At 35.9% G+C, this 14,958-nt stretch overlaps 1 protein-coding gene across 1 annotated transcript; it reads right to left on the bottom strand.

The window, feature by feature from the left end:
* Positions 1-45: 45 nt before the first annotated feature.
* Positions 46-13,914, bottom strand: LOC135685405 (uracil phosphoribosyltransferase homolog). Its single transcript, XM_065201341.2, has 8 exons — positions 13,500-13,914; positions 9,838-9,880; positions 8,445-8,514; positions 8,104-8,166; positions 5,083-5,177; positions 3,553-3,619; positions 2,813-2,911; positions 46-1,169 (listed from the first exon to the last, which is right to left on the bottom strand). Exons 1-8 carry the CDS (start codon positions 13,784-13,786, stop codon positions 1,063-1,065), a joined length of 831 nt encoding a protein of 276 aa, XP_065057413.1. The 5' UTR covers positions 13,787-13,914; the 3' UTR covers positions 46-1,062.
* Positions 13,915-14,958: the final 1,044 nt, after the last annotated feature.

Here is a 14,958-nt window from a genome sequence, read left to right as displayed (position 1 = left end):
ATAAAATAAGATCTTGGCACAAGAATGAAAGAGAGACAACCCAAATATGGCAGCATGAAGCATGGTGAGCAAATATCCAATGACGTCACAAGCGTTTACGCGAATAAAGCGAATTGATAGGTTAAAGCGCTAAACAAGATTACTATTTGATACCATATTGAATTAGTTATAATTTTCTAAAACCAAGTACATGCGTGTACATTGGTTAACGACATGCGTGTTCTAAATGCCCGCTATACGTAATCTCCTGTAATGGATATCAATACAAGCAACTACAAATCGAAATGCAAGTGATCAAGATCGCACACAAAAGTTGCATGTTGCATCTACGTTCAGCGCAAACCTTGAAGCAAGAACAATTATACCTGGTAAACAGATACAATAACACGTTCTACAATAACAACAACTAACCACGGGTTACACTGTGTAACACCGTTTTTTAACTTCCAATGTTGCATCGCACACAAAAGTTGCATGTTGCATCTACGTTCAGCGTAAACCTTGAAGCAAGAACAATTATACCTGGTAAACAGATAAAATAACACGTTCTACAATAACAACAACTAACCACGGGTTACACTGTGTAACACCGTGTTAATTTCCAATGCCACGACACTGCGTTTGAACAGGGCCACGCGGATCCAGAATCCATGGATCTACTATTTGTACAATAAACCATATTTATTTGTATTTATATGTATCTGAATCAAGTTCCCTTATTTGCATTAAGACCTTATAAAATCTATTCGACCACATCTCATTTCTAAAAAAGCTTCACGTTTCTTGATCGTCACTTTTACTTACGTCATACCAAGACGCAGACCCATGTTTAAAGATTCTAACTATCAATTTTGATTATTACTAAAAGCTACTTATAAACGTAAGCATTAACTATATTTCGCCTGTCCACCTTCAAGCCTTGCTTAGAAACTCTGCATTAGCAAAACAAATAATATTGTAAAAATCTGATTTTAATGATAAACAATAACAATATTGCAAATAAATAAATACTGGATGAATCCAAGCTTCATATGTTCCCTGGCACAGGCATATGTTCATTTGCTAATCAGTTCCAAAGTATTTTCTTCCAAACTGAGTTGGCACTTCATTATATACTTCTGTCGTCAAAAGAATCAGCTTTTTGTATTTACCTAAGACATTGGTGACTCCTAAAGAAAGAAACACGAATCTTTAATCAGTCGTAAACGAAATCTCTACGAAGAGTATCCTGTCGTAATGGTCAGACAGATTTTCTACAGCTCTGTCTTCGCTATTTGTTCTGAACATACTTTGATAAATTTCCACTTCCATTTGCATTCTCAAACAAAACCTTAGTTAAAAGCATAATACTTGCTGAAGAGAAATGTATGCGGTCATTAGCCCCTGGCACTTTTTTGAAAATTCCGTAGAGTTTTTGTACAACAATACTGGGCTGTTTAATAATAGGTGTTACTTTTATGCTGGAGAGACCAACAAGAGAAAATGATCTAATGAGTGAGGTAGCCATTTCTATAGGTAAACTCTAACATTATTACGCATGCTCTTGAGTCCAAGAAGCGGTTGGCTCCAATAATTCAAACATTTTCAGTTGTTCGTTTCCTCCAACAAATAATAATTTGCAAGAAACAAGCATTCTGTCCAGGAAGGGATTCGTTTGGACGAGAGTTTACTGAGAAGAACCAAGGCACCAAAATGTAGTAATAACAGTAATTGAATTTTGATATCAAAGTACAATTAAGAGATAACCAACCGTAAAATGAAAGTTAGAAACAAAAGCAATCCAAAAAGGGGGAAGTATTTATTAAATCCAATCTTCTTCTATAAAACACCCACAATCCCTACCAAGAGTCTTGGAACCCTGACGTCACTTTCCAACGTCAAAATCAATCATCCCCCTCCCCCCTTACGGAACAATGTTTGTTTACTATAAAACGGATTAGGATGGGGAAGCAATTTTTTTGAGCTTCTTTTATGACATTTCTCTGAATTAACAATATTGTTCTAGGGGAAGAGGCGGAGGTAGTATTTTTTTTCGGAAAAGGAATGAAAGTTATAAAATGCAACGCAAATTGCTGGGTGTTCCAAGTACTTTTGGCAGGCACTGCAGGTACAATTTGTCATAAAACAAGAACATCGTTATGTTAGGCAGGCACTGCATGACAATCCTCAGATGTAAAATTAGAAGAAAAATATAAGGTGTTTTCCAAACTTCCCTTAATGCTAACAAAACAGAGCAGATCTCATTGGCAAATTGACCGTGCCACTAAATGTTATTTAAAAAAATATTTTAAAACTGTTACTTAATTGTCTTGAAATGATTTTAAACTCTGTAAATGAAGAAAAACCAATTTTGAAATAAGAGCAATATCAAGTACACTCAAGCCTCAAATTATCCAAAATAAGAACATCGAGCTTCTGCAAAAATTACCTGCTTCTTATGAAAAAAATGTACAATCACTGCCAAAATTACTTGGAACACCCAACACTTTGCGCTGTGCTTTTCTATTTTTCATTTGTTTTCCCGAATACAACTACTTCCGTCCCCCTCCCCCCCCCCAAAAAAAACAATGTTTTAAGTATAATAAAATATCATACAAGGCACACGAAAAAGCGTACTTAATAACCCCTTCCTTTTTTCTATAGTAAATCAACATTGTTCTTTGGGGGAGAGGGGGTGGCTAAAATTGCCTTTGAAAACTAACGTTAGTGTTCCAAGACTTTTGGCAGTGATTGTAGGGCCATGCTTGCGCTGATGGAACAAACTTCGTAATAAACCATTACCCCTTGCTTAAAAATACATTTGACGACATACCGTGGTAAGTTGCAAACAATGTAAGAATAATAATCTTTTCTTCATCGACACCAGAATCCACGAGTACATCAACTGCAGCCGACACCGTATTTCCGCTGTCTAAAAAAATTAACAATATCACTCAATTTGACAATTAGTATATATTTTTTCTTTAGAAGGTACCAAGCACGTGGGTACCGCTCAAAAGTTACTTCAACGAAAGTTTCCGATCTTGCTCATTCGTGAACGACGTTTATAGAGTATATGATGATAATCACAAGAAGAAAAACATTGTTGAAGCCTATAAAGGTCATAACAGGATACGTTCGGATGTTCAAATACTGAAAACAAGAAACTAATATTGCAGCCTTATTGATGACTTGCGTGGGTAGACGGTGTCAGATTTCGCACACCGACTTTGCTTTCATATTGATGGACCAGCTTTGGGTGGAAGGGCATACTATACATCCATGCTACCCAGCACTGTATTTTAGCTGTTTCTTTGGAGAGCTTGCTCTTGAATTGTATGGCCTTAATAAGGACAAAACTTCCCAATAAGGAAGTAGTATAAAAAAATCCAATGGTATCTGGAAGCGATTCAATAACGTTTTTAGACCAGTGAATTACAATAATAAATTACATCTTATTTTTTCAATAATTTAAATTAAATAGCCATCCTACTGGCACTAAATGATTATTGTTAGATAACTAAAACATACTAGTACACAAACAGCTTTATGGTAAGAACAAAACCAACTTACTTAGCAGTGGATACATCAGGAAGACCCTTCTTTGATCGATGTCTGGTGGGAATCTGGCGTAACATACCTAAAAGAAGCAGCTAAATTGAAAGGTTGACAACAACAAATACTTTGTTATCAATTAGTGATAATTATTGACCTAGACCTATAGACCTGATCATGGACAGATTTAAAAATGATAGAATTCCTTTTCAAATATTGAATGCTTCCACTGTTAAACTTGAATCTCTGTACATATACGCAACGCACGTGCTTCGCTAGTCTTCACTACTTTCAACACTCACAACAACAACAACATAACTTTAACTATAAATTTTTTTTTCTTTGCGGATAAAATAAAGTCAAAATGACACAATTTTAAACTGAATAAATCCTTAAAATAGTTTTCTTCCCTGTTGAATGCTTGGAATTTCAAATATTTCCCTTATGAAACTTGCTGAATAATTGACATTGAAGGATCAAGTACCAAAATTAAAGGGAATGTGTGCTTCAACTGTTGAAAGTAAGAGGATACACGAGCAAAGAAACAAAATGTTGTCAACGCTACAGTTAGATTAGAAACAATGGCGACAGCCTTCATGCGAATGCTGCCAGTACAGACTAACAGAAAGTTCAACATATTAGGATTTGCAGAGAAGGTAATAGCCACATTTTCTAAACGCCATCGGACCTCTGATATTATCAGACAACTTAATTGGTTGGAATCTAACCAGATGTGACATTCAATAGAATGGCTCCGTTTTATTTATCTGAAAACTCGAACTTTCACTACTAGAGATAGAGAAAACATGAACTAATAGAGATATTCAACGACACTACATTCATTTATAGACACAACACGACAAGTAATTGATTCGAATGTATCAAGATCAGCTTCGTCTAGTCACCAAAGAACGACCTACCACAGGAGAATTCAAGACTCCAACAAGCTCTTGCGAATGGAAACAATACACACCTTTCATTCATCGTGCTGTTTCAAAGGATCTGGGTCGAATTTGCTAAACAATGTTCCCTAATTCACTATGACCAAACTTTCACCAAGAGTGAGGAGAGTTGCCAGCTCTCTGTTATTCTAGGCGTAGGAATCACGAGGAAGGGCCATATCGAGAGGAAGGACCAGGACACTGCTCGATAAGCATAGCTTTTCGGTGCCCTAAAAGCTACCTTCGCATGCTAGGTAGCAACAAATACAAAATACTATTCTCATTGATTCTGAATCAACGTCTCAACTTGTAAACACGGCAGCTCATACTGCAGTTCCGACTTCTCTGATACAGTCCTAAGCAGATTCAACACAGCAACTCAAAATGGACGCGAAAAAAAGGACCGTGCGGTAGAAAAACATATATCAAAATGACCTGGCAAACTAACATCCAGCTTATTCCAGAAAATTCCTGTTTATCAGCTTTCACAATCTATCTCTCTAAAGCAATGTGCAAATCTATGGTGAAAGTGCCGATAATAAGACTAAAAGCCACTCATAAATGCATCAAAACTGTAAACGTTTGAAATCGGTAAACAAATATATACCTCTTGTTTTCCTGATTCTTCCTCACTCTTGATTAAAACTTTACCGATTCTTATTGATCTGCAGCATTCTCTTAACCCTTTTTCCATTGCCTCTCCTGGAAAGTAGAGAAAATTGAAAATGAGATTGAAATCTTAATATCTAGCTACAAACGCTCTTCAGCTACAAGTTATTCAGCGAAAAGGTTACCATGGTGATTACTGAATGGTATTGTGAAACCGTCATGAATAACAGCCTGTTTGCAGAGCTGCCAAAAATATTTTCTTTTCTGGAAACATGGTAAACAGAACAAATTTTTTTCTGCCAGGTAAAAGTATTGTGCACAATAACTCGACCAATAGTACACACATTTTTCCGCAAGGGCTTCTAATCTATTGGGTCTAGAGAATATTTCGAATAAAATATCGTAATTTGATTATTCACTGCATCTTTTTATCTTTGGCAAAGATTGACTATGCGAAAAGAGTAAAAGTGATTTGTGAATCGAATGGCGAAATGTTTACTGACTGGAAGAAAAACTTCAACATAGATGGTGCTCTCCACAATTGACGGGTGTTTGGGGAAGATAATAATGTTAGCTTTAGGAAAGATGAACCTGGTTACCTTTTTTACCCTTACAGCCCCCTTTTTGACCTTTCCTTTCATATGATTAGTACACATGCGAATTTGATATTTTACATTAATAAATGGTGACATCTCAATCTCCAAAGGACAAATATGATGTGAAAGAACATGAGGAAGAATTTCAATACCGATAAAAATCTTTGCCAAATCTGTCAAGATCTCAATCAAAACTTTGTCAAGACCCGATTCAAGACTTGCAGGAAGAAAACTTAGGGTGCATTGCATGCAATTTTAATAGCTTTTGATCTTTACGAATCCAAAAGCATAGCCCAATCTCAGGCAATTTAAACAGCATTTCAAAACATATAAATTGCCTACTTCAGCAATGCAGCTTTATCTGTTAACAAGGTCCAGGATATGGTAACTGAAGGTTGCTTCCAAGTTATACAATTTTTTGTGATATTCAACAAATGAGTAAAAGTTTTTGTAAAGGTTTCGAAAATGTGAAACTTCTTCATTTGATGCATTCTACAACCTGAGGACATTAAGTTCACATTTGTATAAACTTTCGATCTGATGTGAAACAGTCAAGAAGAAATTTTGTTATTGCAAAAATAGCTGTTTTTATTTGCCAAGCTAAAAAAAATTTTTGGGAACCTATTTCCCATGTTCTGATACTTTTTACTGCTTTGCCTGCTTGTTTCATTTACTGTAGAATATTTAGGCTGGAGATGACGAATTAACAGACTGCTTCAAGGTAAAATAAGGAACTAAGATAGTTTTCCTGAAACACCTATATTTTTCTTCCCTTTCTTATTTTTCTCCCCAAACCATCATTGATTATCGAAGACCATTACGAGGCGAATAAGCAATGGCTCTTGAATTTCTGTGCTGTTTTAGTATGGTCTCTGGCTGTTTCTTCTTGGTTTCCAGCTTGTAGATACCATACTTAACCGCGATAGAAATAGAAAATTAACAGCACATTCACCTCGTAAAAGCCTGCGAAGTAAAATAGCCTTCTTGTTTTGAACAAGAGAGCTTGCCAATTAAAAAATAGACGATGAAAAGGGGGGTAATTCGAATTGTTTCTATTGCAGCGTAGCAAACATGACGAGGAAAGCGTAGAAAACATGAAGTGACACCCCTGTAAGTATGTTTATCTATATTTATCCAGGGGGTGACTCTGGTATATCAACAATAGGGATGCTCAGGACACCATGGAAAAAAGATGTCTTTGCGGTTAACCATCTGTTCATTTAGATTTATGAAATGCAAGAAATATTTTTCTGACTCTCAAATACTAGTGTATATCAAAAATTGAATTTGCTTTATAGACTACCTTATAAGTTCTATTAAGCCCCCCTCTCTATCAAGCCCCCTCTCTATCGAGCCCCCCTCTCTATCAAGCCCCCCTCTCTATCAAGCCCCCTCTCAATCGAGCCCCCCTCTCTATTAAGCCCCCTCTCTATTAAGCCCCCCTTATCAAGAAAAAAGGTAAAATAAGCCTCCCGTCTCTATTAAGCTCCCCCTCTTTAGCCGCTGATGTCAAACAAAGAAAACATGCGCCTTTAGTGGGTCTCTTGAAGGGTGTGATGATGATAAGTTTATGTGCACTATTATGCGCCTAAGAAGTCCATCAAAATTTGCTTGAAAGATGTCCCAGGGTTATCAATTGATCCTGGTGATTAATTAAACTTTAGAAACTGCTGGCAAAGTTTTCTGAGAACACAACAAAGAAAGATTTCTTAAAAACATTTTTACTTCAAATATTAAATAAGCCCTCACCCCTCTAATAAGCCCTGCTCTATTTCAAGCCACCCTTCTAGGACTGAAAAAATAAATAAGCCCCTTTCCCCCCAGCACTTAATGGAGATTCTAAGGTAAGTCGAAAACAGTCTGCAAATTTCATAACCCAACCTGAGCACCCCTATCCTAAATACACCAGAGATATTCACTCAAGAAGCTACTTTTACTGTAACAAAAATTTAAGTAAAAAAAAGCTTACAGTAATTTTAATAAGATGCAACCAAATTCTGAAGCAAAATAACTACAAGTGTACAGTTAATATGGAAATTTATGACATATTTTGCTCTGTAATTATGACATATCTGTAGCCTTTTTTTAGTATGTATTAAAATCACTTACTTTATCTTACATAGCTTTATTGTTAATATGTGAGCACTTTTATTTTTCTTTATCACTCTAAACAGAACTCATTTGAACACAATATTTTTGACCTTTTATCCTAGTATAAAAACCTGAATCAAAATTATTCCACAACAAAGAATACAACTGATTAGTAGACAAAAAACAAGCTTTCTTTTTAACCTTTACATATCCAGTTCAATTAGTAATGTTCTATGAAAACCAAAGTATTTTCAACTCAAAAATTTATGTTTAACCGTTTTTGAGAAGAAATAAAGCACACTTACAAGGCAGAAAAAAATTAAATATCTTACCACTTCTAACAATGCTCACGCCACATATCCCTCTTCTAAACTTTAACCCTACATAACTTGCACCTGAAAAAAATGAGAGTTGCAATTTGAAGAAAATTTTACTTTATGTCATTGTTCCCTCAGCACAGACAAACTTCATTTTAAATACATTTCTCTTGCTGTTCAACCAAGACATTTTACATTCTTCTCAAGAAATTATCACTTATTAAAAAGCTGGCGACTATTGTGTGGCCACAATACAAAGGTGGCTTCTTTAAAGGTTCAAGCTGCGCTTCTGGGCCATGTCACCCCTGGTTATTCCTGAATCTTTTCAAGTATCCATCAAGCATTTTCAAACTTACCTGTTGGTGTTTTTACACAGCACTCATCAAATGGTAATTGATTTAAACCCTCTTCAACAACGAGCCGGATCTGCAAAGAAAAATAAAGTAATTTTATGGCCATCCTCAGAAAGACTGTAAACGATCCAAATGTGAGCAAAACTATAAAAAACTTTCTTTCTATGGCCTTTAGGTTAGCTTAAAATAAGGGGACTTTGGCCCCCCAATATTTTCTAAAACAATGATTTTTTGTTCTAAACAATGGGAACGTGTGACGTCATCTTATCAAAACAATAGGCTTTCTTCCCCAATATATGACCAAGAGTGTCCAACCCTGCTAAAAATGCATTTCAGAAAACTTCTTGCACTGTCATCTCTAGCAATTGTTTAGAACATTATACTATTTTCAAGCATACTTTTACTATGTTCTGTTGAATGAAGTCTGAAAAGGGAATCCATACTCATTACATGATGAGCAATGGGGGCACCAGCCTCTAGGCCCTGGGGGGACCCACACCCTTTTTTACACCAGAAAACACCCTTTTACCAACATGGAATGCCAATTTTACCTGAGTGGAAGGCCGAAGACTAACTTTTGGTTATGTAAAGGCAGTTTGAAAAATCACAGTATTATATCACAAAAAGTATGTTGCCAAAAAAATACACTTCCCCGAAAATTTTCTCATCAAATTTAGGCGAAATAAAAAATTTATCTTGCCAAGAACTGGGGGATGTGTCCCCCCAGGGCATCATAACTGATTATGAGGTCCCCTAGATCTCAAGGCTCTTGGACAGTTGACCCCCCTTGCCCCCCTTTTGGCAGCCTGCAAATGGAAGGTATGACAGCAGGGCTGGTATGGTCATACATTGTACATACAAGTTTCAGCAGTGTGAATCATACTAGCGATTTGAAAAAATTGGCTGAATAAATGCAGTCAAGTGTTGTTGTTGATTTGCTAGGAAGAATTTTTTTTCTCAAACAATAGAATGCTTTCTTCGCTGGCCAACCTTACAAGATAATCAAGTTCACATTAAAAAGCAAGCCTCGAAGGAAAAGTGTTTGGCCTTTAAATCAGCAGTGCAAAATTCTTTGTCATCATTAATAATCATAGCTCCATAGGCAGAGCACTTAACTCCAGGCCAACCAGAGCAACAGGGGCAAAGCACAAACAAAAAGGGCAAAACAATATAGTAAAACAAAAAATGCTCAATTTCCCAAGGTCAAGGGAGGCGACTGCCCTGCTGCCCCCGGTTGAATCAAAACTGAGTGGTTACAGGTTCAAGCAATCTCTCTTTGGGTAAGTCAATCGTTGGTAAAGGGCATCCAAATTTCAAATGACCCAAGGAGTCATATTCAAGCCCTCATTATCACAAAAAGCAGATGGTGAATTTGAGAAAAATATTAAGAACATACCAGTCGATCAGCATAGAAAATAAACTCACTTCGAGTTGTTTCCCTGAAAAAATGAAATGATTAAACTATTGACTTGGAACTTTAAAATATGTATCAAAAATTATTTGGCGACTCCGGGAAGAAACAACACGGGCTATAAAAAGGCCTTGTCAGTTTGGCTGCGTGGGCTATTTAGCCTTTAAAGAACTGTTGCTAATTTTTCTCATATTTGAGTATTTATAAAAGGCAAAAATTTATTATATTGCCTATTATATCAACACTATTCACCTTAAGAAGGCATTTTGTGTGCATTACTACCATTAATTTTTTTATTACCACACCTTAAAACAAGACAAAAGAGGAACATAACTTTTTGGGCATACAGCAAAGTTTTGTTAGGTTTTGCCAGTCAAATGTGGTTGTTTTTGGAATGCCTAGTGTATATGTGGTGACTTGAAAATTAATTGTTTCGTATTTGACAGCATACTGTAATGTTTTTCACTCTGTTTATTTGTAGCATTAATCACGCTTTATATCATTTCTTTCTTGCGAGACATTTCCTATTCCATTGCAAGTTTTAGCAGATAATACAATAGTTTGTTAACATGTGCTATATAAGGAACAAAAATATCCTATTTATAACGGCATTTGATAAATATGTAGACATGTAAGACCTCTTTCTCTTTATTTACTAACACCCTGATATTTAGCAATATATGGTACAAACATAGAAAAGCATAGCTGCATAGATGAAATGAGAACATTGGTTTGAAAAACCGTGCGGGCAGAGAAAAGCCCTCGCAAATTTATTTTGCGCAGGGTTTGCACAGGTGCAGGCTATAGCCAACGTCTCCAGGCAAGGCCTGATAATATTCATAAGATATTTATGCAGGGGCTGGCCACAATCATACTGATTCCCATAGGGATTAAAGAAATTACTTGCTCATATGAGCCCGCACCATATGTATGCAAAACAACAGTCTTTGCAGGCTACAAGTAAAGCTTCTTTCCATTCTTATCAGATATAGAAAAAAATTCCAAATTTTTGAAATTTTTCAGATATAGCCCTTTGGTTTAGGAAGAATAAAGTTCAAATGGTAGTCTAGCTTTTAACGAAAGCAAACCAAAGTGAGAGTATGTTTATAGACACTGTATGTAAGTACCTGGGACATAAAATCCAAGGTCAACTTGTTTACCTAAAATCTTGGCTGAAAGACACTCACAAAAAACCAACTAGGTATCATCGCCCCTCCCACCCTACCTAATAATTGTCTTGAAACATATCCTTCAATCACCTCACCTAACATGAACCTCCAGGGCTGGTCACTAGATATAACATTTTGCAAAATATTTCTCAGCTATCCTTTTCCAAGATTTTAGTTATTCATCAAAATATTTAATATTTAGGTATTTACAAAATAAATATGTTAGAAACATGTCTATTTGAGAATCGATTAGTAACTTTGCTTGTACATTATATAATAATCATGTTCCAAGATAATATGAAGTAGATTGAATTGAAACACCATGGAATACATCTAAATATGGAAAATCAGGTATATTGGTCAAAAGTCAGGTGCGATATGGCCAATTAAAGATTTTAAGTTTGCTAAAGCCCACTGTACACAGCAGACTTTTGTCTTTGAAAGACTAACATTTTTGTCTTCGAGTAATCCGCACATCGTAAACTTTTCTATTTGAAAGACCAAAATTTTTGTCTTTGCAGAACCCAAAAATGATTTTCCTATGCAAAGCACTGACAGGAAACTGCTTGGCAGGAATTTTCAAGAGAGCATCATCATGTGATCTAAACACAGTCACTCATTGACCACTCAACCTGTCTTCCAAAGATTTTTGTCCTTGGGACCCGCACATGCCAGACTTTAGTCTTTGTCTTTAAAAGACCATCTTCGAAAATGAAACATGTTTAATTTTGAAGACCGTTTTTTGAAAGACAAACATCTTTGTCTTTGACAAGCGCACACAGCAGATTTCTGTCTTTGAAATGCAAAAGACAAAAATCTTCATCTTTCAAAGACAAAAATATGCTGTGTGTGCTGGGCTTAACAGATTACTGTTATTTTGGCTCTGTTCATAAAGTTGTAAACAGGTTTTTTAGGGTGAAAGCCTGTTCTTATGTGGCCATATCTCAGCCAATTCGTAAAACCTTCAACTGATTTTGCATATTTAGAGGTATTTCATGGTGCTTTTTCAGGTTATGGGATCTAAATTCTAAAAATAGATTCTTGCGATGTTATCACATGGGAACTCTCTTGGACTATTGATGTCAATATTTGATATATGTGTGGTTGATAAGTTACAAAATAAACATGGTTGTTGTGTGAAATTTCTTTGCAAATGCTCTGCTTTTTAGCCCTCAGTTCCTTTAAGAAACCACTTTCGAGAAAAATTGTTGGTACTTCTAGAAAATTAAAAGATATTATTGTAAGAGATCTGAGATTTAATTCAGGCTCAAAAAAGAGCTTCAGTATTTGCATGTATGCATATAATTTCTAATTTGATTGACATAGCCAAAAATGTTTAGCTGGGCTGAATGTTTTTTGGCTTTTCAGCAACTACATTTTGAGCCATTCTCATGACTGAAAAAATAACCTAATCTTCATAAACCACAAAGAATAATAAAATAATTGCTAATACTTGAAAAACCATGTATATAAATGGATAGTGTGTTATTATCATATCATATCATATATCATATCATATCATACTTCTCTCAATTACTACTATATTGTCCAGAAACTTAGGAAACCCAGAAAAATTGAAAGTAAGTTTATTTTAAATATGAGGGAATGGAACGTGGTTCGCAGTTTTAGAAGTCCAATTCTGGACGACACCTGCGGCCCGAGGGATCTTGTGGCCCAAGCTTCCATAAACCAATTTGAAGAACCCAATCTTATTAGGTTCTTAGAATCGTCTACTAGTTTAGTTTATTAAAAATTCATTTCATAGGTGTATCATGTTAAACAACAATAGATCCGAAACCAAAAGTTTTGCATGGCTATGTAATTTCGATTTTGCTCAAATTTACGACAACGTACGTCTCACTTTAACCATTCTTTACTTTGCCTCACTTCATTTCATTTTTCCCCAGCTCCATAAATGCTAGATTTGAGCCAATGATGAACTCAATTTTCACTAAATCACATTCATTGGAAAAACAACGAGATACTGTTTCAAATTTATCGAGTCAAAGAAAGGTGGTATATGGGGTCAATTCTTGAACAAATATTGACGTAGGTAATCGTCATCAACCGAGAATTTCCACGTGTACTCCTTAGGACGACTCGAAGTAATCCGTTATTTGAAATTATTTTAAATACTCCTGTTAATACTTTTGCCAGCAGAAGCTTGATGCTTACTCCAATTTCATGTCAATTTAAATGGTTGAATTATCGGAGATGCCAACTCGTCCTAGGAGCCAAAAATGTCTCATTGTCGCCCCCATTAGATTAGCACCGCAAGTCAAGAGAAATAGGTAGTTTTTACATGTTACCTCCCCGCTAAACAGTACATCAAGGATAAAACAAACTGATGCGCAACACACTAAAACGCATTCATGCCATGGATTGCAAATTTTAGTTAAAAGTACAGAACGCGAGAATGCCGAGAATGAACCAACATTTCATCAACCTTTGAAACGCGCGTTTTGGCAAATGTATTACCTGTCCCGAAGAGTTGTTTGTAGCTCTCTTACTTGATCGTTGACTCTCAGCAATTTAAGCCTGTGTTCGAATTCTTGCAAAATATCCTTCAACTGTTTATTTGCTGCTTCGCATGCACTTATTTTCTCATCATCTTCAGCACCACAGGCACCATTTTGTACTAGGAGAACGGGTGTCGAGATACCAATTTTTGGCGAGCCATTTACCACTAGATGCTCGTTCACAATATTTGGCTTTTCTTCGCGTTCCCTGTTTTCATTTTTCGGTACTTCTACTGTTGAAGGCATTTTATTGCTTCTTTTTTGATACAGTTGGCCTGTGAACTTTTCGTTTGCGTTGAAGCACGTGCGCTCGTGTTCCACCGACTTCGAACTGTTTACTACTGACAATGCTCCTTCACGGCAACCTCATCCGCTTCGTCAAGTGCTGTAGACATTGCCTGCGCCCCAGTCCACAAATGCTGCTACTTGCTACCACTGATTCCAAACAACTAAATAAGTTGTTCTTATGCCTTCTTGCTGCAGACAATGAAATGATGTCTTTTTAACTTTGGTCTCGTGCTAAATTTGACAACAGTTTCAGTTTCACTTTTCAATTCAAATGTAACAATTGAAATTCAATAGTGTTTGATATCATTTTCAAGAGTTTCATCAAAATTTTCACGTTTTTTATATTTCAAAGAATCTCTTTGACAAGAGAGCAAATTAAAAAGCACGAGAAATCCCCACCACCACCTTTTTCCATGAGTTGTTTGGAAAATCTCAATTTTTTGACCAAGTCGTTTAGTGCTTGCCGAAATTTTTGTCATGTGTGCCTTTGTGGTCTGAAGAGGACCTGTCATCTGGTAGAACACTATTAGAGGGAGAGATGCCTTTGTCGGTAACATTTAGTCTCAAACTTCCATGCCTTCTCTGACAGGTCAAGCTATACCACAACAAATTAGTGGCAATAAATCAGCTTGTAAAATTGTATTTTGAGTCGTCATGACATTGACCTAATTTTTAGGGATAACGGTTTATATCATTGAGCTTTATTCTAAATTTCATGATGAAAATGAGAGCAAGGGAAATAAAGATACGTCAAAATGCAATTTGAAGGAAACTCTGCAAAGCTATGAGACTTAAACCAAAAAAATTTCGTTTCTCGCCAAAAGTTTTATTAGAGGCAGCTATCTATCTATCTACAGTATAAAATATATTGGTTATTTAATGAGTAAATATATTCTACAAAAGTGAGTTGATGTGACGCCGAAACTACCATTGTTCATTCCAATCCAAATTGAAATATTTTAAACTGGCTTTCTTTTATATTTAGTTTGATAGGATTTGTAATAGAAATTATTTGTGGTTTCCGAAAGAAATAAATCACAAAGTGTTAGCATGTGACCACTACCTGATAACTTTCAATTGGCCATAGTCCGAACATGACTGGTCATAGTCTGAGTTATCGTTTCATTTCT

The sequence above is a fragment of the Rhopilema esculentum genome, chromosome 15, assembly GCF_057945365.1.
Source record: "Rhopilema esculentum isolate cy_ngs chromosome 15, ASM5794536v1, whole genome shotgun sequence".
NCBI classification, from domain to species: domain Eukaryota; kingdom Metazoa; phylum Cnidaria; class Scyphozoa; order Rhizostomeae; family Rhizostomatidae; genus Rhopilema; species Rhopilema esculentum.
Note: the sequence above shows the minus strand (reverse complement) of the source record. Positions and strands in the feature narration are given on the sequence as shown.

Coding starts and splice junctions, on each gene's coding strand:
- LOC135685405 (XM_065201341.2), bottom strand. CDS start 13,786: ATGCCTTCAACAGTAGAAGTACCGAAAAATGAAAACAGGGAACGCGAA. Junction 8,167..8,444: donor CTGTGTAAAAACACCAACAG/GTAAGTTTGAAA, acceptor CATTTTTTTCAG/GTGCAAGTTATGTAGGGTTA. Junction 5,178..8,103: donor CGTGAGCATTGTTAGAAGTG/GTAAGATATTTA, acceptor TCTACTTTCCAG/GAGAGGCAATGGAAAAAGGG.